This window comes from Toxorhynchites rutilus, chromosome 3, assembly GCF_029784135.1.
Source record: "Toxorhynchites rutilus septentrionalis strain SRP chromosome 3, ASM2978413v1, whole genome shotgun sequence".
NCBI classification, from domain to species: Eukaryota; Metazoa; Arthropoda; class Insecta; order Diptera; family Culicidae; genus Toxorhynchites; species Toxorhynchites rutilus.
The window spans coordinates 241,893,813-241,917,169 of record NC_073746.1 but is presented as its reverse complement, the minus strand read 5'-3'; the positions used below and the strand labels follow the sequence as shown (position 1 = coordinate 241,917,169).

Sequence of the window (23,357 nt, the reverse complement as noted above, 5' to 3'; positions counted from 1 at the left end):
ATGACGCTTTGGTTGACAGCTATGTCAAACGGTTGTCAGCGCAGGGCTGTATACTTTCGGAAGCCCGAAATGGAAAACCCTGTATAAAGTCGTTAAGATGGATTTTACAATAGTGTATATCATAAAACCGGCTGCTCCGGTGGCCGAGTGGTTAGCGTCCCACATTATCATTCCCGTTCTGTACTACTGTCTTCGTGAATATCCAATTACTGGTCAAAATCGCCTCTAATGCAATACAGAGTGGTTTCTCGGCATGTCGAATTAAATGTAAATTACTATATAAACAAATTAATGTATAAAGCAACCAAAGTGAATTATGTTGAACACTCATGTGTTGTTTTGTACAACGTCAAATTTTATGGAGAATTATGCATGATTAAAAAAATATAACGAAATTGAATCATAACAGGAATTCATCAATAAAAATATTTGTAAAATTTTAACATGTGAAACTCAGGGTGCTCATACACTGTTTGACCGAAGCCAAATATTTGACTCTTTTTGACAGATAAAATTTGGTCAACGTGTACTGATCAAATATATTCTACACAAAACACGACAAGCAAATATTCAATTATTGGATGCCTAAAATATTTTTTCAGTCTGTTCTTCGAACCTGTCGGTACATGGTTAGGTTACCTTGGATATTTCAGTTGATTTTTTTCCATGTTCGGTGTTTGATATTGTTTACTACTGTTTAAAATTGAAGAGTGGCAAACAAAATAGTGATTGTACAAATATCAAATCAAACCTTATCTGTCAAAAAATATCAAATATTTGACCTCCGGGTAAACAGTGTACGGCCACCTTCAACAAAAACGAAAATCCCCTAAATGTTTGCCTAGCAATCGACTCAGTATTCACACCTTATTTCTACCTAGTACAACACTTTCATGTATCCGCCACCAGACGTCGCCCCGTTTCGCATGATAAAAAAATTCCGTCAAATCTCGGCGTCAGTCAAGGTCGCAAAGTGATATTTGTTTACAAATTCGTCACCGGCAATACACAAAAGTATAAGCGGCATATATTTTTTTGTTCGTGTACTGGACTATTTCACCGTTTTTCTTCACTTTCGTTCACACATAGATATTTCCTACGCACGAACGAAAAAATCTTGAAATGTCCAAAAATGAAGTCATCAGTCGTGTAGTGCTATTATTTGAGTTCAGTGCATGAACGTTGTGTGAAAAACCAAGCCGGGAACAGTTTTCATCACAGAAGAAATTTTCACCAGCAAAGGATGGAGAAGAATCCTGGCGCAACGCTTTTTAATGACCCGGGTAGTATCCACGTTAATAACACAAGTGCATTCCAGCAAGCCGAGGAAGAGGAGGCAATACAGGACCAAAAACGTCGTAATGCAGAGCTGGCCAAACAGATGTATAACGCGTTTGATGATTTGGTCGATGATGACGATCAGAATGATACCTTGAATTCCGTCAACTATTTGTCCAACTATTCCGAGAATCCGGTGGAGTCTCCACCACCACCGCTCCCGCAGAATGATGGAACCACAGACGGTCAAAGGTAAAATATTGATCTGTTGACGATCGAACCAAATGATAATTTAGTTTGTTTTACAGAGTCAACCATAACATGAACACAAGGCATGTAATCAAAATCACTGGCGATGGTCGTCATATGCAAGAGAATGTGCATTGGAAAAGTATGTTTGAGTCAAAATCACGGGAATTCGAACATGTGACCAAACTTTTGCATGAAAAGACTAGAGAATACGAAAAGCAAACGGGTGAATTCAAAAAGCGGTTGCTGCTAGCTGAGGGAGAGCGAGATCGAGCAGAAATGACTCGTACCCAAACGCATGCTCTGCTGGTTGAGAGTAAAACCAAAATATCCGAACAAGAGGACACACTGGCGAAGATGAAAACGAAAATCCAAACGCTCGAGGAAGATAATCTTAAACTTGAAACCGAACTTGAGAATAAAAAGACAATGCTCCAGGATACCCTCCACAAGTATCGCATGGTGGAACAAAATGTCCACCAAAAGGCGGACAGACATACCGATCAATTGCTGAAGCAAACGGAAGAAAGGCATAGCGCGAAAATCACAATGATGCAACAGCAAATAGACAATCTGCGCTCGGAGCTGGACGACAGAACACGAGAAGTGCGTCAGTTCGAAGCCCGCTATAATGAGCTCAAATCATTGCGGGACGCGTTGTTGGTTGAAAAAAGCGAAACAATCCAACGATTGCAGATGAATCTCGAGGAATCTCAGCAGCAGTGTGGGAATCTCATGGCAAAAACGACGAACATCACCGCCTTCAGTCAGGATAATTTACGACTGCAAACCAAGGTGAATGCGCTGGAACAGCAGACACATGATATGCAGCGGACGATCGACAGCCTCACCCATAGGTAACGGAATCAATTCTATCCTGCGTGAACTCGCATTTAATTTTCATTTTTTTCGTAGATTGGAAACAACGAATGCCGAGCTCGAGATGATGGACAGTGTACTCAGTTCGAACGAAGATCACAACGACTCGAATACCTTCGCGGCCACACGTAAGAATCTCATTGGTAGCACTCCGATAAACTCCAACTTGAAGAACACTGAGAATCGAATCGCCAAGCTGAAGCAGGAACTGCTTATCTGCATGAGTGGTCAAAAGGAGAAGCGTGAAACCATCAAGCGTCTGGAGACAGATCTGGCGGCTCGGGACCGTGAGCTCGAGCAGTTGAAAAAAGACGAGAGTCACGCTCTGGTTCAGATGAATCAATACAAGGAAGAAGCGTTTCGATTGAATTCCAAGCTGAAAATCCTCGAGAATGAACTTGACAAGTGCTACAAGAAGGATCACAATGGATCCAAGCAATCGCGGCGATCCAGTTTCGACAAACAGGAAGTGCTGGAGAGCAAAATCTTTGCACTTAAACAGGAAAAGGTGGATTTGGAGGATCAACTGGGCAAATCCGAAAACGAAAGGCAACGGTTGGAAGAAAGATACAAATTATTAGAATCCGATTCAAAAGCACTCGACGCAGTCAAATTGGAACTGGAAAAGCACAAATTTCTTCTCCACGATTCGCAGGGCGAATGTGAAAGATTGAAAAATCTCTACATTGAAATGTCCAGCAGTAAGGATGCCGTGGGCAGGGAACTCGCAGCGTTGAAATCTCAGGATGTGGTAAAAGAGGTGTCGATTTTGAACGATAAACTGTCATCGCTGGAACGGGCCTTGCAGTTGGCGGAGTTCAAATCTTCCGAGCTGGGAAAGCTGCTTGAGAAGGAGAAGGTCGAACACGAGAAATTGCTTAGGGAAGTTCGTGAACGGCACGAAAGCAGTCGGGAAATCAAAGACCAAAAACAATCCGCTAACAGTTGTACCAAATGTATAAATAGTTTAGCGGAAATTTCTAAGGTAAGAAAATTTTGTTATCCGGCGAGGAGCTGTCCACATCACACGTGGACAACTTTAGGCAGGAATAGGGGTTACGACAATGTCTACGCCTTTCCGCGGTGAGGTGGGAGGGAGTAGTAATAATGTCCACGTGGACACGTGAGACAAATATTGAAAAAGAATCCATTCACACCTACCGTAACTCAACTATATTTTGCACAGTTGAGGCTTTTCAAAGTTTAAACCCACCATATCACAAAACAGTAAATGCGGTTTTGAAACTATATCAATAGTAGTAACATTGAAAATGAAAACCGTGAACAATTATTCAGAAAACTACTCAAACAATTTGTTTCTGGAAACATATAATGTGTGTCTAATTCGGCACACTTGAATTTTATTATTCCTAACTCTACACAGGTGTGTATCATTCCTAATTCTGCGCCCCTATAAAATGCAAATTTGAAATAACATCACAAATATTTGCATTGTATGTTTTATTTATGACCCACAAAAAGATCCTCCTGGGAAATTCTTATTTCGCGGGTGAGATTTGATGGAAAATTGGAGATCATTTATTAAAATTATTTAAATTATTGCACATGTAATAGGTAATCACAAATTACCAGCAGTAATTCGGTTTTGACGTGGGACTACGTCTAACCGGAATATATGGAGGGTAAAATGAAAACCTAAACACAGAACATTCAGGAAAAAATGAAAGATTTCGAATGTTTAGCTCGAACATTTCGTACTGGATAGGAGAGATGTTTGCATCACTTGATAGGGAATATTTCTACGCATCTATCGCAACTAACAAAATGTTGTTTTTCATTAGATAAACAATTGAATAACTGTAAAATATTAGGCGTTATCTAAACGCCCTAACTGCATCGTTTTGATTGGCCCGATTTACGGTTTCCCTAACACAGCCATCAAAACCAAGCAGCGTTGGGGAAATCGGCATTGCAAATACATGAAAGTAGGGGGACTTTTGTTCTCATCGAAACATGTTTCCTAACACAGACTTTAAAACCAAGCAGCGAAATCGGCATTGCAAGCACACGAAAGAGCCTAGAGGCGAGTGAACTGAAAAGTTTAAACCCTCTTAAAGCCAAAAAGAAGAAAAAGAACACACGAAAGTAGGGGGAGCTTTTGTTCCCACCGAAATGTGTTCCCTAATAGAGATTTCTAAACCAAGGTGCCTGGAGAAATCGGTATTTCAAATTCATGCAAGTCGGGGGTATTTTTGTTCCGACTGGAATGTGTTTCCCTAACACAGACTTCAAATCCATGAAGCGTGGGGAAATCGGCATTGCGAATTCATACAAATCGGGGGTATTTTTGTTCCGATTGAAATGTGTTTCCCTAACACAGACTTCAAAACCGAGGTTTCTGGGGAAATCGGCTCTGCAAATAAATGCAAACTGCGAGTACTTTTGTCCTCGCTTGCCTTTGTGCAGAGTGGAATATGTCTGTCCTAACATGATCTTCTAAACTTAGGAACCTGGGAAAATCGTGCAGCCACTAGAAGCGAATGAACTTCCCAGTTTCAAGCAAATTCGAGATTCGAGAAGTATGTACACTTTTGGGATGTAAACTTCAGAGGGAAATGTAAAATAAAATAATCGTTTGATAATTTTGTTGTTGTCTTTATTGGAAAGATTTTCAGCCTTAGGCTGGTTCATCAAACGTTTGATAATTCTTCCGTACATATATTTTGTTCTAGTCATCATACCAAACGTAAAAGGTCCGTCATTAAATTTACTTGTAACGAAGAACAATCAATCACAATAAATGAATTGACTTTACACGGCATTTGTTCATTTTTTTCACTCACAGAGCAAATATATTGAACTCAATTGAATTTGGAAACTGTTTCATTCAATCAAGAATTTAATCAATACAAACGAATGATTGCTAAGCTAAGGTAGTTCCACGTGAACCTTGCGGTTATATCATAGATATAACCCACTAATTTTTTTTTGCTCTTTCTGTGGGATTGGGCCTTAAGCTTTTCATTCATCAGTTATCTTTTCTCGCGGTCAATCTTCTTCTGCGATCGTTGTTTTTGATTCTGTTTTTCAAATCACTGTAATACTTCTTGTACTCTTCACTAGTGGTCATAACGGGTGCCTGTGGACGAGTTTTAGCTCCGCTTGGTTTTTACATTGGCAAGGAGTATTTTGGAAAAGTCCTTTAGAATGCTTGCCGTAAGTAGCACTTCGTAGACCATTTGCAGATTCCATGTTTCCCGAAAGAAGCGAGTTTTTAACGTAGGATTACGTCTTTCGGGAACATATTGGGATACAAATTGAAAATCGAAAATCTAGCACATCGTGAAAATTGTCCAATTTCAAACGCTTATCGCTCAGTCATTTCATGATGGATTGATGAGATTTTCGCGTCAATCGATTTCGGCACTCCATAACAATTTTTTATATTGAAGTAAAAAATATTTATCATGAAACTAACTATCGAACAATTGAAAAATCTCAACTCCTATCCTAACGGAAATAACCACTTCTGATTGGTCGAAATTGACGACACATGCGGTGGGTCCCTAACAGAGACATCAAAACCAAGTTGCCTGGGGGAAATCGGCATTGCAAATACATGAAAGTAGGGGGAACTTTTGTTACTACCGAAATGTATTCCCTAACAGAGACATCAAGACCAAGCTGCCTGGAGGAAATTAGAGGTGGGCAAAACGGTTCACTTTAATGAACCGTTCAGTGACCAACCGTTCACTTAAGTGAACTAGTTCTTTTGAGCAGTTCACTCACTCTTTTGTACAGTGGCGGGATATGTCCGATATTTGTTAGAAATAACTTAGCACAATAGAAAATCAAACTTTGATTTTGAAATTTTAATTTTGTTTGAGTCGTTATTCATTATTTTCAGCATAAGCTAGCATTGTGCTGCTTTGCTTACGATGTATTGCAATAAATGCTATAGCAAAACTGTACCCAAACCGCGAACGTCCATCTCAAAATTATCGAGCACAATATGATATAATATAAAACATGTTTCATATTAGCGACGCGAATTTTACTGTTTAACAAGACTGTTTAAATCAACTTTCAGCTTTCAACTATATTTTATAAGTGAGGTAGATTGGCATAACAACTTACTGAAATAATTACCCTGAACTCCAAAATATGAAATTTGATAAATAATTTAACAATCCAATTTAAAACCATCGTATCCTAAACGCAACATAAAAAACGCAACAAGCGTTTTTTATGAAGCGACAATACTGACATATTATTTTTGATGTTTCATGGGGCTATTGTTTATTTCCATTCGTTAATTTGAGAACTATTTACCTTGCAGCACCATTCATCTATCACTCGTTCGTTTTCTTTCCTTTTACGCACCGCTTACCGTACACAGTTCGTTCTGAACTGCATGCACAGTTCTGTATACACAGTTCAGTCGGCGGTCAGTTCGCTCTGAATTGTATTATCAGTTCATTCACCGTACACAGTTCGTTCTGAACTGGGTATACAGTTCATATGAACTGTTGCCCAGCAAAAAAGAACGGCAGTTCGTTCACTCTTTTGGGTGAACTCGTTCTTTTGATCTGTTCATGAACGGTTTGCCCATCTCTAGAGGAAATCGACATTGCAAATACATGAAAATAGGGGGAGCTTTTGTTTCTACCGAAATGTATTCCCTAACAGAGACATCTAAACCAAACTGCCTGAGGAAATCGGCATTGCAAATATATGCATGTCGGGGGTATTTTTATATTGCAAGCGAGGTGAGTGATACGATAAATTCTAGCAAATAAAATTTTAATTTGGAACTTGAATGTTGGTTGCTTCGTGAAATTTCATATAAATGATCGATCGTTCATTGTGAAAAATTTAGCACAAGTGTGAGTATGATGTATGGTAGCAGCTGTGTTGAAAATGACTTGATATATGAAACGATTTATTTCAATTTTAATAAATAAAAACCAAGGTTTGTTCGCGCTCGCGAACGGGTCGTTAGGTTTAATCTTGTTGTGTTTATTTTCACCCAAGGAAAGTTAATACGGCAGAAAAATTGGAAAAGTGAAGATATATTAGAAAAAATGATTTTCCATATGCTCTACATTTAGTATTAATTGTTGTTGTACAAAATTCGCATTGGGTTGAATAAACACCCAGAAAGTAAAAAAATATAGAAGAAAATTACCTTTTCCATTTCAAATACGTTTTCTCTATATCAAAGCAAAATTGATAATTGTGTTCGGTATTATCTTATATTACAGTGGTGAGTTTTTTTTATTTATTTCATCCATACATAACACAGGAGCCATCTCGTCTAGGATCACAAAGGGCAGTTTCAATCATATCTCGTTCCACTTTGGTATCTTTTATCTGATACGCACCATCCAACGACTGTTTACCATCCTTGTGTCATCATCACTCGGTAAACACTGGTGGAGTGAACAAACCATACCCAACAACCAAACAAAACGGCTCTTTTCAGGGCCACCAAATCATTATCAAAGAGTTTTACGATGTAATTCTTCAAACATAAGCAAAATCAACAGATAGCCTAACGGAATCCTACGTCAACTATCACGACCCTGCTGTGACTTTTTTTATATCGTGTTTCAGTGGGCTCGATTTCTCTTGATACTGTTGATTACGGAACGCCGAATCAATACGATAACGTTGATCTGAAATAGGTAATAAAATGAATATAAGTGATCCTTCCATACTTTCTACTGGTACAAACTTCCTACCATTTATATTTGATTCGGTAAATCCATAGAACGCTTCGGATTCGTCCTGATTTGGTGATGCTTCACGGTTTCTCTGTTGTGTATATAACAGATTTGTATAGTTGACAGGATCGGGTCAAGTCCCATTCAGAAAGTTTTCTTCGAACCGCTTTAGGTGAGCCACATAGAGAAATTCTCCCATACCAACCAAAGCTTAGCCACTTGTATCCTGTAACATCTCCCTTGAAATATGCAACGGACGTCTTCAAACGTTTCGTATCAATCGGCCACTGTCACCCACTAAACAATGCTTTCTTCCTGTTCCTTCCTCAAAACTGAGTGCTTTCCATGGCGTTTCACGTTATCATTCAGTTTCAGTTGTGCACGGAGAGTACTTTCCGGGATTTCTTGATATTTTGCTGCTCGACGTTTTGAAATACTTTTTCTTGTCATCTACATGGCCAAGACAAGCTGCTGACGGAAATAGCGCATACGTTGCTTTCCCTGGGCCGTATCTGTTTCATCTTGCGCAGAGTAAGGAACATAAACAAAACATTAACCCGTTTTATGCCAAGCGTTCGAAAAGTTGAGCAGCAACTTTGATAATTTTCCATGACTTTTTGCATAACCTCACAAAACCTAATAAAAACAAAACCTTATAAAATTCTAAAACATATAATCTTTTCTACAGTAATCTTCTAACTTCTATATACATAAAAATGGGTTTCTGTCTGTCTGATTCGTATGGACTCGAAAACTACTCAACCGATCAACATGAAAATTGGTATGTAGGGGTTTTTGGGGCCGGGGAAGGTAATCATGCAAATAAAACCAAATTGGGTATATTGCGGTTTTAGGGTGCAATTAATGATTCTATGGTGGTTAGACTCTCCACCACCCCTCTCTAAGGGGGGGCCGTCATACAAATAAAACACAAATTTCTGCATTACTCGAGAATTAATCAAGCACATGAAACCAGGTTTGGCATGTGGAGATTTTAGGGTTCAATAAATGTTTTTACGGTGGTTAGATACTCCTCCCTCCTCTTTCAGGGGAGGCTGCCATACAAATGAAACACCAATTTATGCATTACAGGAGAATTAATCAAGCAAATGAAACCAAATTCGGCATGTGGAGTTTTTAGGGTCCAATAAATGTTTCTAGGGTAGTTAGACTCTCTACTCCCTCTCTAAGGGAGGACTGACAAACAAATACAAATGGATACAAATGAAACACAAATTTCTGCGTAGCTCGAGAATTAATCAAATAAAACGAGCCAAGTTTGGCAGGTGGAGGTTTTAGGGGGCAATAAATGTTTCTATGGTGGTTTGACACTCCTCCCCCTCTCAAAAAAAGGGGTGGGGGTTGAATAACTCGAGAACTAATCAAGCAATTGGAATCAAACTTGACATATAAAGATTTTTGGGATCGATAAACGTTTCTTTGGTGGTTCGACACTCCTCCCCTCTCTCTAAGGAGAGGCTATCATACAAATGAAACACAAATTTCAACATAATTCGAAAACTATTCAAGCAAATCGAGCGAAATTTGGGTTTTGAGGGTTTTTGGGTACGAAAAATGTTTCTATGATGGTATGACACCCCTTCCTCTTCTGGAATCGAGAGGGGTCCCGTAAAAATGATACACATATTCGGCCAAACATGACAATTGAAATTTTTGGGAAATAGGAAAAGGGGAAAATGGGAAAATTCAATTCACATATGTTCTACAATTACATAGTGACAAGCGTTATTAGATCATTTGATGCTTGCGCAAACGAAATCGATCTTAGTTCGAAAGTCAAAATGGATTACAATGCGATAAAACTCACTCCTAGATCTTCTTATATCTCTATAAATAAAAATGAATCGCCGAATGTGTTGATTAGAGCAAAACTCGAGAAAGGATTTGTACGATTTAGGGCTGTCTTTATTATCATATTTTCTGTATCAAACATTTATTCCATGTAACGGAGAAACATGTTATTTGCAAGTGGTTGAAAAATCTTGAACGAGAATTGTGTCTTAAAATAATCTGATATTATAATGACGAGTTTTGGTAGAAGTGCTAGGAATTTTATAGTAAAAGGTTATTTGAAGGGTAGATTAGAAGATCAATCAATGAACAGTTCTGCGATTGGACCCATGAACGTGCGCTTAGTAAGAAAACGTGAATGTGATTACGAAAAATAAGTTTTAGGGCGGGACGAAGTTTGCAGGGTCAGCTAGTACTTTGATAAAAGATCACACAATGTGGTGTAGGAAAAAACCATTGGTTTAAACCCCCTACAGGAACAAAAATTTAAGTTTTGATCAATGTTTTTGTTTGGTGGTTTTTCGATTTTTGACGTAGGACTACGTCTTACATTAAGGGTGCCAAATCAGAAAACGTTTTTATGAAATAAAGTTAACGTTAATAACTATTTTTGCTGCGAACGGAATTTAACGATTTGCAATCAATCGAATCGGATTTTTTCTAAGATTTGTTTGATATGCTATACATTACAATCCCATAGTCTGTATATGGTTTAAATTGATGAAAATTGCCATTCCCATTTCCCCATATATTTGTTCTGTCCATTTGTGTGCTTTCCCGAACAGAGCTGTCAATAACGGGCAACTTTTGTCGCTAGAAAAGAAACAACGAAGGGTAAGAAACTTGCATAGTAAGTGAGATGTCGCTAGCGTATAAGTATTGCATCTCCTCTGAGGAAAATTCTCAGAATCGTTTCTTCTCGAAATGATTCTACAAAACCACGCGAGCCAGGGTCCCGGAACTTTTTACTAAAGAGTTATTTATGTAATTCCGACGTATTATCAAATAATATCCGAAATGATAAACCAACAAATTAAAAAAAAAGATTGCGTAGTCCTACGTTCTAAGCGGTCGTGTCTCGGATACAACCCCTCGAATTTTTTGCCATTTTTCGGGAAACGGAAGAACGGAATTTTTTTTTATATTAAATTTAGGGTTTCTGTAACACCAATAATCAAAATTACACCAATGGTTTTTGTTTAACACTCCTATACTCGCGCATTGGTCTGTCAGACCGAGAAATCAATAATTAGTTCATTTCTCAGAAAATATTAACACTACGACTTTGCGATTCTCTCTATCTTCGTTATTCGTCGTTCGTCATCGTTTAGCGTAGCGCATGTGTTGGTACAAAGGGGACGTGTGCCACTTTTTTAACACTTTCGGTCTGACACACCGACGCGAGTATAGGAGTAACTTTTTTGGACAAGTGCCTTTTTTCATATTCTAGAATTGTTGTTGAATGAAATGTATAAATTAATGTTAGTGGCGTGAAATATTTATTGCATATAATGCATAAAATCATTACCGGACTATTCTTATTTGATTTCAGTCCCTTTTGTAACTGGATTGAACGGATCCATATATTGCCTATTCGTCGATATATTCGTCGTAAGATTCATACGTTCAAAAGCAAAATATAAATGTTTGACTTTCGTATAGTTATTCGCTAAATATAATGGTCATACATACACACACTTGTGAAAGAATTTCACTTGTGGAATAATTGTGAACAGTAAACTATAAACTAATCGGTAGCTTATGCTAATTTTTAATAGTTACAGTTTCGGGGATATTTTTTTTATAATGGACAATATCGACAAGAAAACAAGAAAAAGAAAAGAATGTTCTTAGAAATCTTTTTTTATATCATCTTTTCATGCCCCATCTAAAAAAGGCATTAATTCTTAGTTTACCAATAGTACAGAGACAAAGAATATTAGAAATAGGCAAACTTTATATTCCAGAACCTTTATTATCTGGTAATTATCTAGAAGATCGTTATACATTCTTCTCTTTGATAAAAGACCCGAAAAATACGCAACAACTACATGAAATGTAAAAAATATGTTTGTTTCGAACATGCAGTTATGGTATGTTCTGATTCTTACTCCAATGAACCCACAATCGAATAATACGTTTTTATGTTTTTTTTCCATGAATTATATTCAGTTGCTTACTTTTAATTTATAACAGTGAAAAATCCGAATTTCGTTATTTGGGTTGGAGTATCAAAAATTACTCTGTTTTGAGGAGGCAGAATTAGATGACTATTGAAACATAATAAAGATGAAGAAAACATATTTTTTTGAGTTTTTTCATTCAATCATACCCTCTCCTTCAAATAAATGCCAATATAGCCTGAAAAATACACAATGGCAACATTACAGTGAAGTTCAATTTTCGGTCTGTGACACCGTGCGCGAGTATACGTGTTATGATTTTGCACACGAGTACAGGAGGGTTAAGAATAATTTTTACAGCTTGGTTCTTAATGGGTACGTTATAGATCCTCTTTTTCTGAAAGTTTATTTTAATCACTTCAAATAAGTCATATTCAGATACAAAACATTTGAAACTAACAAACTAAAATACCTTTTTTCGCTAAATTGGTGAGAAGAAAGAACTCGTTGCGTCTTAGCGTCGATGCCAACAGGCAGGCGCCCGAAATTTTCGAAGATGAAAAATGAAAATAGATTCTCTTCTCAGTAGCTCCACTTCGACCAGGACTACTTCGGTATTCGTCATCAACAAGATTTGAATTGATGAGAAAATGAATTGACGAGCGTTGAGAGCGAGGATGACTGATGCACTATCTAGTAAACGGTCATTCTAATTGACGTGACTAATGAATACAAATCTGCCTCTTTTTTCAACCTGACTTCAATCCACACTTCTACTCCCCCTGACATAAATCTTGTTACCCGATTACACAATTTTTTTTAATGTACATTTAAATGAGTACACGATTTCTGATGCAAAAAAGTAGTTACATCATTAATGGGCTGTTTATTGTTTACCCATAGTGAACTCAAACCAACGAACTTAGACAGTTATCAAGTATGCTATAAAATTATCAAATTATCAATTTCCACGAAAATCTGAGAACCACTATATCGGTTTGGCATGGAATTGCTGTATATAGATACAAAAAAAATAAAATCTGAAATGGAATATAGGCGCAAAACAATTATTTCCTTGATTTTATAATGAAAAAATATGGAAAAATGTCCACGTGGTTAACAGGGGGAAGGGTGTAGCAATTATCCACGGTGGGAGATGGGGAAGTCTAAAAATTGTGCTTTTCCTGTTCACGTTGCCATCCACACCCATTATACGATTTTTTTTTGTTTTCATCTTCAGCTAGAGATCCAGAACCTTCAACTGCAAAACTCTTGCGCAACTCATCTTCGCGAAATCAACGATCTGAAAATAGCTTTAAATGAATCTCGCGCAACGATACACGAGTTGCACGGAAAGCTTGATTTGAAGGCCGAACGAGATCAACTGATCGACCAGTTGAAGGAGAAAGCGGCCCAATTTGAAGAGTTTATGCGTCATAGAAACGACAACGCCAGCAACAGCAGCAGCGGAAATAGCTCGACAAGAGATAGCGCTACTTCTCCACCACCGCATCACTCACGAGACCAAAGCGTTAATACCTCTCCGGAGCTGCAAGAAATGGGCGAGATCGAGAGCAGAAAAGCAGCTCGAGCACAGGAGCACAGTATACGTGAAGAAATGGCTCGAGCATTCGCTGCCGAGATTAAAGTGATAGAAGAAAAGTTTAGGGCGCAATTTTCGAAATTCGAAGAAAACATCAGCGCGCTGAAGAATGAGTTGCACGACAAAAGTAACGAACTGCATGTACGCAACCATGAGGTAGAGGTACTGAAGTACGCCATCGTAACCGAGCGCGAAAAGATAAGCGAGATTCTGGCAAAAAAAGACACCGATGCCCGAGCCCTCTTCGAGAAGCAAGCGGAGGTGATGAAGAAGTACAAAAGCGAGCTGGATAATTCCCAACGCAAGGTGCAATTTCTCGAGGGTGAACTGCAAGAAAAACAAGAACTCATCCAATCCGAACGGGAATCGATGGACAAGCTTGTCAAACAAATCACCGAAGAGAGGAAAATGTTCCACGAGCGAGAGATTGAAGTGATTGACAAGTTCAAAGAGATCGAACAGGAGTACAACAAAAGTCTGGAGATGGTTACCGAGAAGTACAACTCGGTGAAAAAGACGGCCCTCAACTATAAGGTAGGATTTTTTCGGGACTTGTTTCTATTTCATATAATTGATATTTGTATGATGTTACAAATAGTTCATCGACAGGAAATAATATCATGAAAAACAATATCAAATACTTATTTTGAAACGAATACCCTTTCTTTGCTGCAGAAATACGCCGAAGATAAAGAGCAACACATGCTCAAAGAGTACGACCGCATCAAGGAGGGCTACAACGCAGCTCTTCTAAAAGTACAAAATCGCATGAAGGAAGCGCTGGAAAGCAAAGACCGCAGCATGAAAGAGCAGATCTCCAAGCTGGAATCCGAATACCAGTCCAAACTGAGCGTATTGAAGGGCACTGCCTAGGTGAAACCAAATCAAAGTATTGTGCCTCTCGCGGGTCGAACGCCTAATGTGTTAAGTAGTATATAACATATCCTAAAATGATTGGAAATGATAGCAAAAACTGCCTTCTACGTCTGCCATATCCCTGTAAGACCGTTCTGTTCCGTTATAACATAGTTTAATACGCTGAGAAAAACCCAGTGTAAGAGTGTAGACTAGCACTTCTCAAAGGTCATGAAAAATATTTTATCAACTGCTGTACTATTCATAGGTATTATCAACTGAATAGCTTTAGATGTTGTATACAACCACACGATAAATGTTAGCGTTATCAAAATGTTTTTTGTCTTGTTTTTTCTTGTATTGAGAAATTCATTCGTATTTTCAGAGTGCGGCATCATTAAAGCTTGCATTAAAAAAATGGACAAATTTTACCAATTTTTCATGCGTTAACCTTAACATCACCTTTGCAGCGCTATCAATTGAACTGTGTATGTTATGGCGAAAACAGTGGAGTAACTGTGCTCCATTGTTTGTGCGTACTGGAAGCTTCATTCCGTTGCGATAAAAGTGGATGTTGTCAAGTACTTCGAGTTCGCCGGATACGCCGGAATTTGTAATATCCTTACAATTCTGAAGAAGAATGCGAGCATTGAACAGAAGCCTGGTTCCATTCATTCGATGGTGCTACACGATTTTCAAGTGCAGCTGAAGCTAAAGCAAAAAAGGAGGGAAAGATGGCTACATCGTTTGAGCCTTCGGGCAAAAATGTCAGAGCAACGGTCCAGACAGTGAAGAATATCTAGCCGAGATGGACATCATCATGCGGAAACGTAAGTCAACGCCAGTGGTGATGCTAAACGAATTTTTCCGGTGTAGCAGAACGTCGCGGTCGTCATGGACGAGACGTACTTAACGCTGGATTTGGCAGGGAACCACCTACTTACGTCCCCATCAAAGAGGTAAGTTCCGACGTGAAGTACATCTCCCCATGTTTCTAAAGACGGGCTTCGGTGGCTAACCATCATCAAAAAGGGGACATCAAAGCCGCTCTTTTTTTCATTCAGGACTTGCGGTATACGAGAAGATTTACAGCACCAACTGGTTGCCAAAAGTTACCTCTTTCATCCAAAAATATCATCCGGACAAGGACGTGTTGTTTTGGCCAGGCTTCGCCTCCGCCCATTACGAGAAGAAGTTACTGGAGGAGATAAACTACTTGAAGATAGAGGTTCCGTATGTTTTCGACAGCTATGGTGAAAGTTCTGGTCAAATGTTGGAAGACCGCCCGACAGGGCGTCGAAATATTTTTTTAACATGATCAATAAAATTATGGTTTATAACAAACTAGCTGATCCGACACACTTCGTCCCGACCAAAATGGATTGTTATCAATAGCTTCAAACATTCACGTTACCACCACATTCTTTGTGTGGACACCGACTGGACAACATCGTTGCTGGACGAGCTGGACGGCGAGGGATCGAGTGCCTTTCTCAAGGCAAGAGGGCGGAGGTGGTAGCGCTGGAGTAGAGTAATAGAGTAGAGTAGGGTTCCCGGAATAAATCGCCACAGAAAACGACTGCAACAGAAACCACCGCTTATAAAATGTGTAGTAGGCTATAAATATTGTGGCGCGGTATTGTATTTCAAAACAAGAATTAACCGGGCAAACGTATCGCCCCAGGCAAACGTAACGCCCCGGGCAGACGTATACCGTCCGACGCTCGCTAGAGCTCGGTCGGACATTGCTAAAGGATCGTATCCTATGTTTCAAACTAACCGGGCAATCAGTGGATCCCAGGTTTGCGTGCGAGACACCGCCGCTTCCGACGGCGGGTCGGCGGTGGACTCGGATTGCGTCATCTTGGCGGCATGGGCCGCCTCGATTCCTTATCCTCGCCAAATGGGGACTTCGTCCCCATTACATTGTCCTCAGAATAAATTTCGAAAAACGAGAACAAGAGAATAAATTTATAATAGAAATATGAGGCACATGATGTTTTTCCCGCGCCAAATATTTCTAGCCTACTACACTTTTTCTAAGCGGTTGTTTCTGTTGCAGTTGTTTACTGTGGCGATTTATTCCGGTCACCGTAGAGTAGAGTTTTCAAAGGACCTTTCTCAAGGCTAGAGACGAATGAACTGCAAAAGTTTAAAGTCTCTATAATACAAGACCTTCCTTCCTTCCGTTACCACCATAAAAACATTTCTTGCCCCCTGAAATCTCGACGTGCCAATTTTGGTTCCATTTGCTCGATTAGCTCTTGAGTTATGCAGAAATTTGTGTTTCATTTGTCATTTGTATTGTTCTTTTTTTTTTAACGCAAGCGTTACTACCAATTGAATCATTTAATCGAGAAACCCCATAAGTCCATTTGACACACTTGCGAGAAAACGTCAAAAATTGCTTTTCTCGAAATTTGCTGAAAGTTAAAATGGGTTATGGGGGTGAAATTGAGTCAAAAATGGTTACTATTAGTAATATGTTGACAAATATTGTGAATATTTTTGAAAGCTGTGGGCCGTTTAATAGGAGACATATTTCCACAACTTCCAATGCGTAACACTTAACGGTAGTCTTCTTCTTCTTCAATGGCACTAACGTTCCTAGAGGAACTTCGCCGTCTCAACGTAGTATTACTTGCGTCATTTTTATTAGTACTTAGTTGAGATTTCTATGCCAAATAACACGCCTTGAATGCATTCTGAGTGGCAAGTTCTAGAATACGCGTGATCACAGTGCAAGTCGGAGGAAATTTCTTTGACGAAAAATTCCCCCGACCAGAACGGGAATCGAACCCGAACACCCGGCATGTTAGTTATGACGCTAACCACTCGGTCAAGGGAGCACAGTAGTACAAATGGTTATTTTTGAATAATTCATCAAAGTTTGATATGTAAGTAGCCATCAAAAAACACCTCAGAAAAAATCTCATGCCCAGCATCATACAAAACTACGTAAATTGTAAATATTGGATAGAATTATTCTTGAAAGTCTTGCCAGATGAGCCATTACTGATTTTGAACATCAATTTTTTTCCATTCGAATTTATTTTTTTTTCGAAATAATCTCTTATTTTCACTGAATGGGGGTGAGAATGGGTCAAGCACAAAATTGAATTCCATGCCAAACCGATGCCGACATGATTGTTTTCAGATTTTCATAGTTTTATTCCTCATCGTGAAATATTAGACCCGTATATTTTATTTCTTTCATCAGGGTGGCCATTTTTATTTTATGGTGATCGGAAAAATTAACTTTTCCCCCTTTTTCAATAATTCAGAACTACTGGACCGATTTAGATGATCGATATATCAAATTAAGATCAATGAGGTCAATGATGCATCCAATCGTGCATTGTGTGGCAGGACAAGTACAACGATACGCTTATTGCTCCAGGACTGCCGTATAAATTTCCAACCCGAAAAAGGCGTTAGACAGTGGCGAGATTTGAACATTTCCCTTCCTGTTTTTGTATGCGGTTCTATTGATTCTTGCCCTTTTTATGACTTCCATTTTGTATTCTGCTGTCCGCCGAACACCACACTTACATTTCGGTGTCGTGTCCAGGTCGCAATCCGAATCAAAATACATTCCACTTAAGTTGATTTGCGCATGCTTCTTATGGCACCGGTAAACAATGAACGAAATTGTATATCTATCGCAGTGCCGCCCTTGGTGATAATTGGAAACATTGAACTTATGGGGTTTCTCAAACAAACGACTAATTGAAACCCCAATTGAAGGGGGTTCGTAGAACTAACTTTTTCTGAAATTTTGATAGTCAATGTAGGTATCCTCAAGGATTCAAAAACTGCCAAAAAGTCAATTTTGATAAAAGTGGCGTTTATGGGGTTTCCCAAACAAACAAAAGAATATTTTTTTCGGTCTTTTCTTCGAATATTCGAACCGGTACATGGCAATAAAGTATATATCAAGGTGAAGCAGTACTCGAATTATATTTGTATTGACGAGCCAACTTATGGTGTCGTAATTATGTGCATCCAATATGAAGCGACTTCAAATCTCACCTACACTGAGAGGAAAATTTAGTCAATATGACGAATTTTTTGGTACATGTTACCAATTCTCTAGTCATTTTCTACCCTACTAATCATTGGTACATGTTACAAAAAAAGAATGGTAGGCACATATGCAGTGTTTGCCAAATGATCCACTCATTGAAAAAATCGCTTTCGTTCGTTCAAATATGATCTTTCAGGAAACATTTCCCCCAGCGGTATTCTATTATTGTTATGTGCTGCAAATCACGACACAAAAGAGACCGAGACAACTCTGCATCGGCTCGCACTTCATTGCACACCAGCATGCAAGCAAAGCTATCATATACGCTTTCAGTGCAGAAAGCTTATTTTCTTCTTTGCCTCTAACATATGCATACCGACCTCTCCATGCATCATGAAACAGCAGATTCATACGGACAACGCAAAGCGAAAGATTCATATTCAGCTAATGTAGCAGATCCTGATTTTTAAGTCTCAGAGAGTGCAAACTATATGATTATTTAGCTCGATAGAGGCTAAGGGAAGGGTAGTCAGATTATATTTTCCATTTTTAACGCCGCTATCCCTTGAAATGTGTATATTCATATAGACCGCATAGTTTTACTAGCAACACCACTCCAGTGAGAAGCAAAAACTCTCGCGTTTTATCTCTTTTCCCATTCGCTGCTCTCCGCAAATGGTGACGTAATGATGACGTAATTTTTCTTGTATCATTTATTGCTTTACACTTGTCTGTGCAGTGGGTTTCGCTATAGTAAAATGAGACGATATATGCGGTTCAAACTTGTATGCAGGCTTCGAAAATAGTGTGCCATGTTTGATACAACTCGAATATGCAAACAACAGTCTTCGTTCCTCTCTTAGTTTAATCACTAAATATTACACAAGTGATTACTGACATTCATACAAGTATCTGAATGATCCTCTCATATTTGGTTATATGTTCGTGAGAGTTTACTTGCATGACACATTGTGTATCATTTGATTTTGATCGAAAGCCAAAACACTGCACATATGTCAAACAAACTACAAATTGTTGGTCCAACATTTTTTGCTTCATATTTGTGAGAAGTAATCATCAGGGATAATGACAATATTTTTTAATGATTATTTTTAATTTAAAAAATTGTATTTGATTGCGTTTAATTCTACATACTTAGAATACATTATACTAATAACTTATTCTATAAACAACATCAATAATTCTCGTTGGAATCATTCTATAAACTGCGTACAAGAGGCAAATTTTAATCGCAGCCTCAACCACCTCAATTTGATGAGCATTTCCAAAGCAAGTTCCCGTTCCCGTTCTGCTGCATCGCTCTGATTTGCATTAGCTGATTAGCAGCTGATTAGCAGAGTGACGGTAGAATTAGCACGTTTCATCCGTATTTTGTTCTCTCGTGTCCCTATGAAGAATAGAAATACATATGTTAATGATATTAAATATGCAATAAATTATGTATGTTCACCTTAAGTTTTTTACGGTCGATGATGTGTTGAAGAAAGATTCCAATCTTAGCGACAAACTCGCCGTTACCTTCAATCCCATAACTTGGATGGTTTTTGGTAAATAAGTATTACGAGTCTGGGATCATGCCAGCTGTAAAGACAAGGAAAAAGGTCAAAAGTGTTGTAATGTATAGAATATAACTGATGTTTATCCTTGGCGGGAATATGAAAATAGTTTCCCGACCGAGGTGACTGATGTAATGATGTAAAAAAAACGAACTCTTATCTCCGATTTGTTTATGATGAATGATTGTACTGCATATAATTTTAAGGTCAACTAAAAAAGAAAAAAATGGTATTAGGTCAATTATGTTAATATGGATCAACATTTTTTGTGATATTTTCCCCGCCGAAAATATGAACATAAATTCTCGGGGGAGATGAATACATAATTGAATTCAATAAAAACAAAGTGCTTACCTCCGAATCGCTTCGTCTCCAAAAGACAAAAGACAAAGTGCGCACATCACAGTTGTTAGGTATGACAATAAAAACAAACTTACTAATGGTATGAAGTAAAATATACGAATTCCTGGTAGGAACATTCATTGCGTCTGACATCTTTTTTACGCAATTTTAGTAATATTTACAAAAAATGTGTATATTTTACCAATGTTTTTGCTACCAAAGATTTGGTAGCTGCTTTTACTAAACTATTTCTCCAGTGTAGTGACAAACTATAGTCACGCCATTCGCCTACGGGAATGCTGAGACTTGGGCCATTTCACCTCATTCGCCGCGCGGAATAAAGGGGAGTGTTTGTACGAATTTCAAATCAAATTTTATCTGTCAAAAAGCGTCAAATATTTGACCTCCGGACAAACAGTTTACCCAGCCACCTTTAGTACATAAATAGTTCGTTCGCGAGTTTAAGCGTGAAGAAAGACGGGAGGAAGACAGCAAGGTAAACGAGCAGTATTTTTTTTTCGAATTCTATTCTGAACATTGCAAACGCGACATGATTGTATAATTACAGTGATATAATCACTTTAAAAATATATTATATTTTCACATCAAGCTCTGTGGTACAGTTTGCATTTCAGTTTGTGTGATATCAAATTGTGATTATATTTATTTAGCCAAAAAAAATATTTTCAACCACTGTTTGACGTTGATCAAACTCGTTCTGATTTGTAGGTTATGTTGAAAACAAAACAATTTGTTTCCAGTTCTAGGAGCCAACAACAACAGTGAACGAAATGGAGAACAATTCCAATGATCGCAGGGGAAGCACTGATCAATTGCAGAAGATCATAAATCGGGTTTTAGAGCTACGAGGTAGGTAATCTATCAGCGGCCCTCTTACCAGCACAGTATCAGCAGCAATGGTTTTTGTTTCTTCTCATTCTTACAGTAAACACCAATGAAATGACATCGCGTATTATTTTAGCAAACACCATCGAGTACCTCGAAGAGATTTATTACTTTCGCCAGAAGCAATGCGCGAAAACTAAATCCATGACCACTCCACCCTCGCTGGCGACCTCCGCCGACAACACCCAGCAAAACACAAACGGACCGAAAGAGAAAACAGTGACGAACGTTACTGAATCAGAAAATTTTTAATTTTTCTTTCTTTTCATCTGCTTCTTTTTTGTTTTCTGCATTTTTTCTTTTAATTACAAATTAATAAATATTATACAGGCTGTCCACTCATCGTAACGTAAGCACTTAGATTTGGACATTTGTCTAACTTCACTGTATCCACTTGAAATTCTTTTGGCACTCGTCGCCAATTTTGCGCATCAAAGTAGTAATACGTGCCACGCTCGGTTGTGCCATTCTTCTCGTACGGTGTCATGCCTGGCACACGTGTTATCCACACCTTTTCCTCCAGATGATATCGCCAATCTCTACTATGTCTGTGAATAGGATCAGGAAAGAAAAAAGGAGGGTATAATTTATGGATTTCATTCATCATTTTCAGAGGCAGGATTTTTCTGAACTTACAGCTCTGCTGCGGCGGCTAACTGCATCACATCACCAACGTTCGTGTAAAATAAATAAAATAATAGATCATCCTTATATTTCTGCAACGTTAGCTTCGACAGCTTATCCCTTATTGACATGTTGATCAAATACTCTGGTGGTACGTTGTATTCCATATCTTGGGGTCTGTAATGAAACGAAGAGTATGGAGTTATTTTTGGTATAGTTTAATTTTTTGGAAGAATTCACTAAAATGACAGATTTGCCAAAGCCTAACTCCCGCATTTTCCCTGAGCCAGCAAAGACTGTAGAGACTAGACAGTGAAACCAAGTCGGAGTGAAGCGCACAACTTTTTCAAACTACTCGATCAGCAAGATTCACAGTCGTCTTTCGCCAATTAAAACATTATGAGAAGTTTTCAGTCCCGTCCAATGGCTGAGAATCCTCAACAGTGTAAAATGTACTACTGCCCATGTTTTCATAGGAGACATTTTTGTTGTTTTTTTCCTACAAGCATAACCATGCAAATTTTCCAATGAAATGATCTGTCCAGTTGAAGGATATTATCGGCAAAAAGAGAGCCTATGAGATATTGCGGATCAAAACATATTTTTCCCTTTGGAAAACGCTTGCGTCTATTTATGCGGACAATCAATCGTTTCAATGAACATTTGTTCGTATAGCTAGACATAACCACCAGGTTGTTTTGTCTGTACTGTCGGCATTTACCTTTCCGATAATAGTCTAAACGTATTCGTCGATAGTTTCAGTTGCTGTCGGATGAAATCAAATAGGTTAGGATAAAATTCCAATGAACTAACCGTCACATGACGATATTGACAAAAAACAACTTAGAGATGTTTTAAAGCTTTCATTCAATTTCATTGACAAGCTTCAGCTTAAAAAATCATAAAAGGATTTTATCATTAAAATTGTTTTGGTTATAATACCGATAGATAAACATGACTATTGGATTAATTTGCCAGAGACTCAAATAGATTAAAATTTTACGATTAGTTGTATTAAATCATTAAATAAAGAATTAAATGTGAAATAGGTTTAAAAAAATATCGATGTGTTTTATTGAACTTGGGTTAAGTATTCAAAATAGATGTTTGCAAAATGTTCGTAAGTCTTTGGCTGGATACCATTTAGACTGAAGAAATATTGTTTATATTGATAACGCATGATAAAATGAGCTCTTCACTTATGTAACTGATTATTATAAAAATAAGTAAATGAAACTGACTGGTTATTTAAAGTCTGATTTTATTTAATTACGCCAACGTTATGAGTGAATGTTGAGTTCGTTGTATTATTCGATGTCGAATTTGATGAGTAATAATGCTAAGAACCAATATTATATATATTTTACTACTGATCTGATTGTTTCATTATCTACT

At 38.1% G+C, this 23,357-nt stretch overlaps 2 protein-coding genes across 7 annotated transcripts in view; one reads left to right on the top strand and one right to left on the bottom strand.

The window, feature by feature from the left end:
* The first annotated feature begins 954 nt into the window (after positions 1–954).
* Positions 955–14,806, top strand: LOC129777372 (centrosomal protein of 152 kDa). Its single transcript, XM_055783613.1, has 5 exons — positions 955–1,530; positions 1,587–2,384; positions 2,443–3,391; positions 13,269–14,165; positions 14,307–14,806. Exons 1-5 carry the CDS (start codon positions 1,244–1,246, stop codon positions 14,502–14,504), a joined length of 3,129 nt encoding a protein of 1,042 aa, XP_055639588.1. The 5' UTR covers positions 955–1,243; the 3' UTR covers positions 14,505–14,806.
* Positions 14,807–21,567: 6,761 nt separating this feature from the next.
* The window catches only part of LOC129777831 (regulator of gene activity), a 59,913-nt gene continuing 58,123 nt past the window's right edge, over positions 21,568–23,357 (bottom strand). For all 6 annotated transcript variants that reach the window (XM_055784351.1, XM_055784349.1, XM_055784353.1 and 3 more), the window contains exons 7-8: positions 21,975–22,139; positions 21,568–21,886 (exon numbers count right to left, since the gene is read on the bottom strand). In XM_055784351.1, coding sequence (XP_055640326.1) covers positions 21,661–21,886; positions 21,975–22,139 — 391 coding nt within the window. In that variant the 3' untranslated portion in view covers positions 21,568–21,660. The remainder of the gene's footprint in view (positions 21,887–21,974; positions 22,140–23,357) is intronic.

What these genes read in the sequence shown, in the direction of transcription:
- LOC129777372 (XM_055783613.1), top strand. Translation starts at nt 1,244, where the DNA reads ATGGAGAAGAATCCTGGCGCAACGCTTTTTAATGACCCGGGTAGTATC. An exon ending in ATCGACAGCCTCACCCATAG is followed by an intron (nt 2,385 to 2,442) that starts GTAACGGAATCA and finishes TTTTTTTCGTAG; the next exon opens with ATTGGAAACAACGAATGCCG. An exon ending in GTTTAGCGGAAATTTCTAAG is followed by an intron (nt 3,392 to 13,268) that starts GTAAGAAAATTT and finishes TTTCATCTTCAG; the next exon opens with CTAGAGATCCAGAACCTTCA.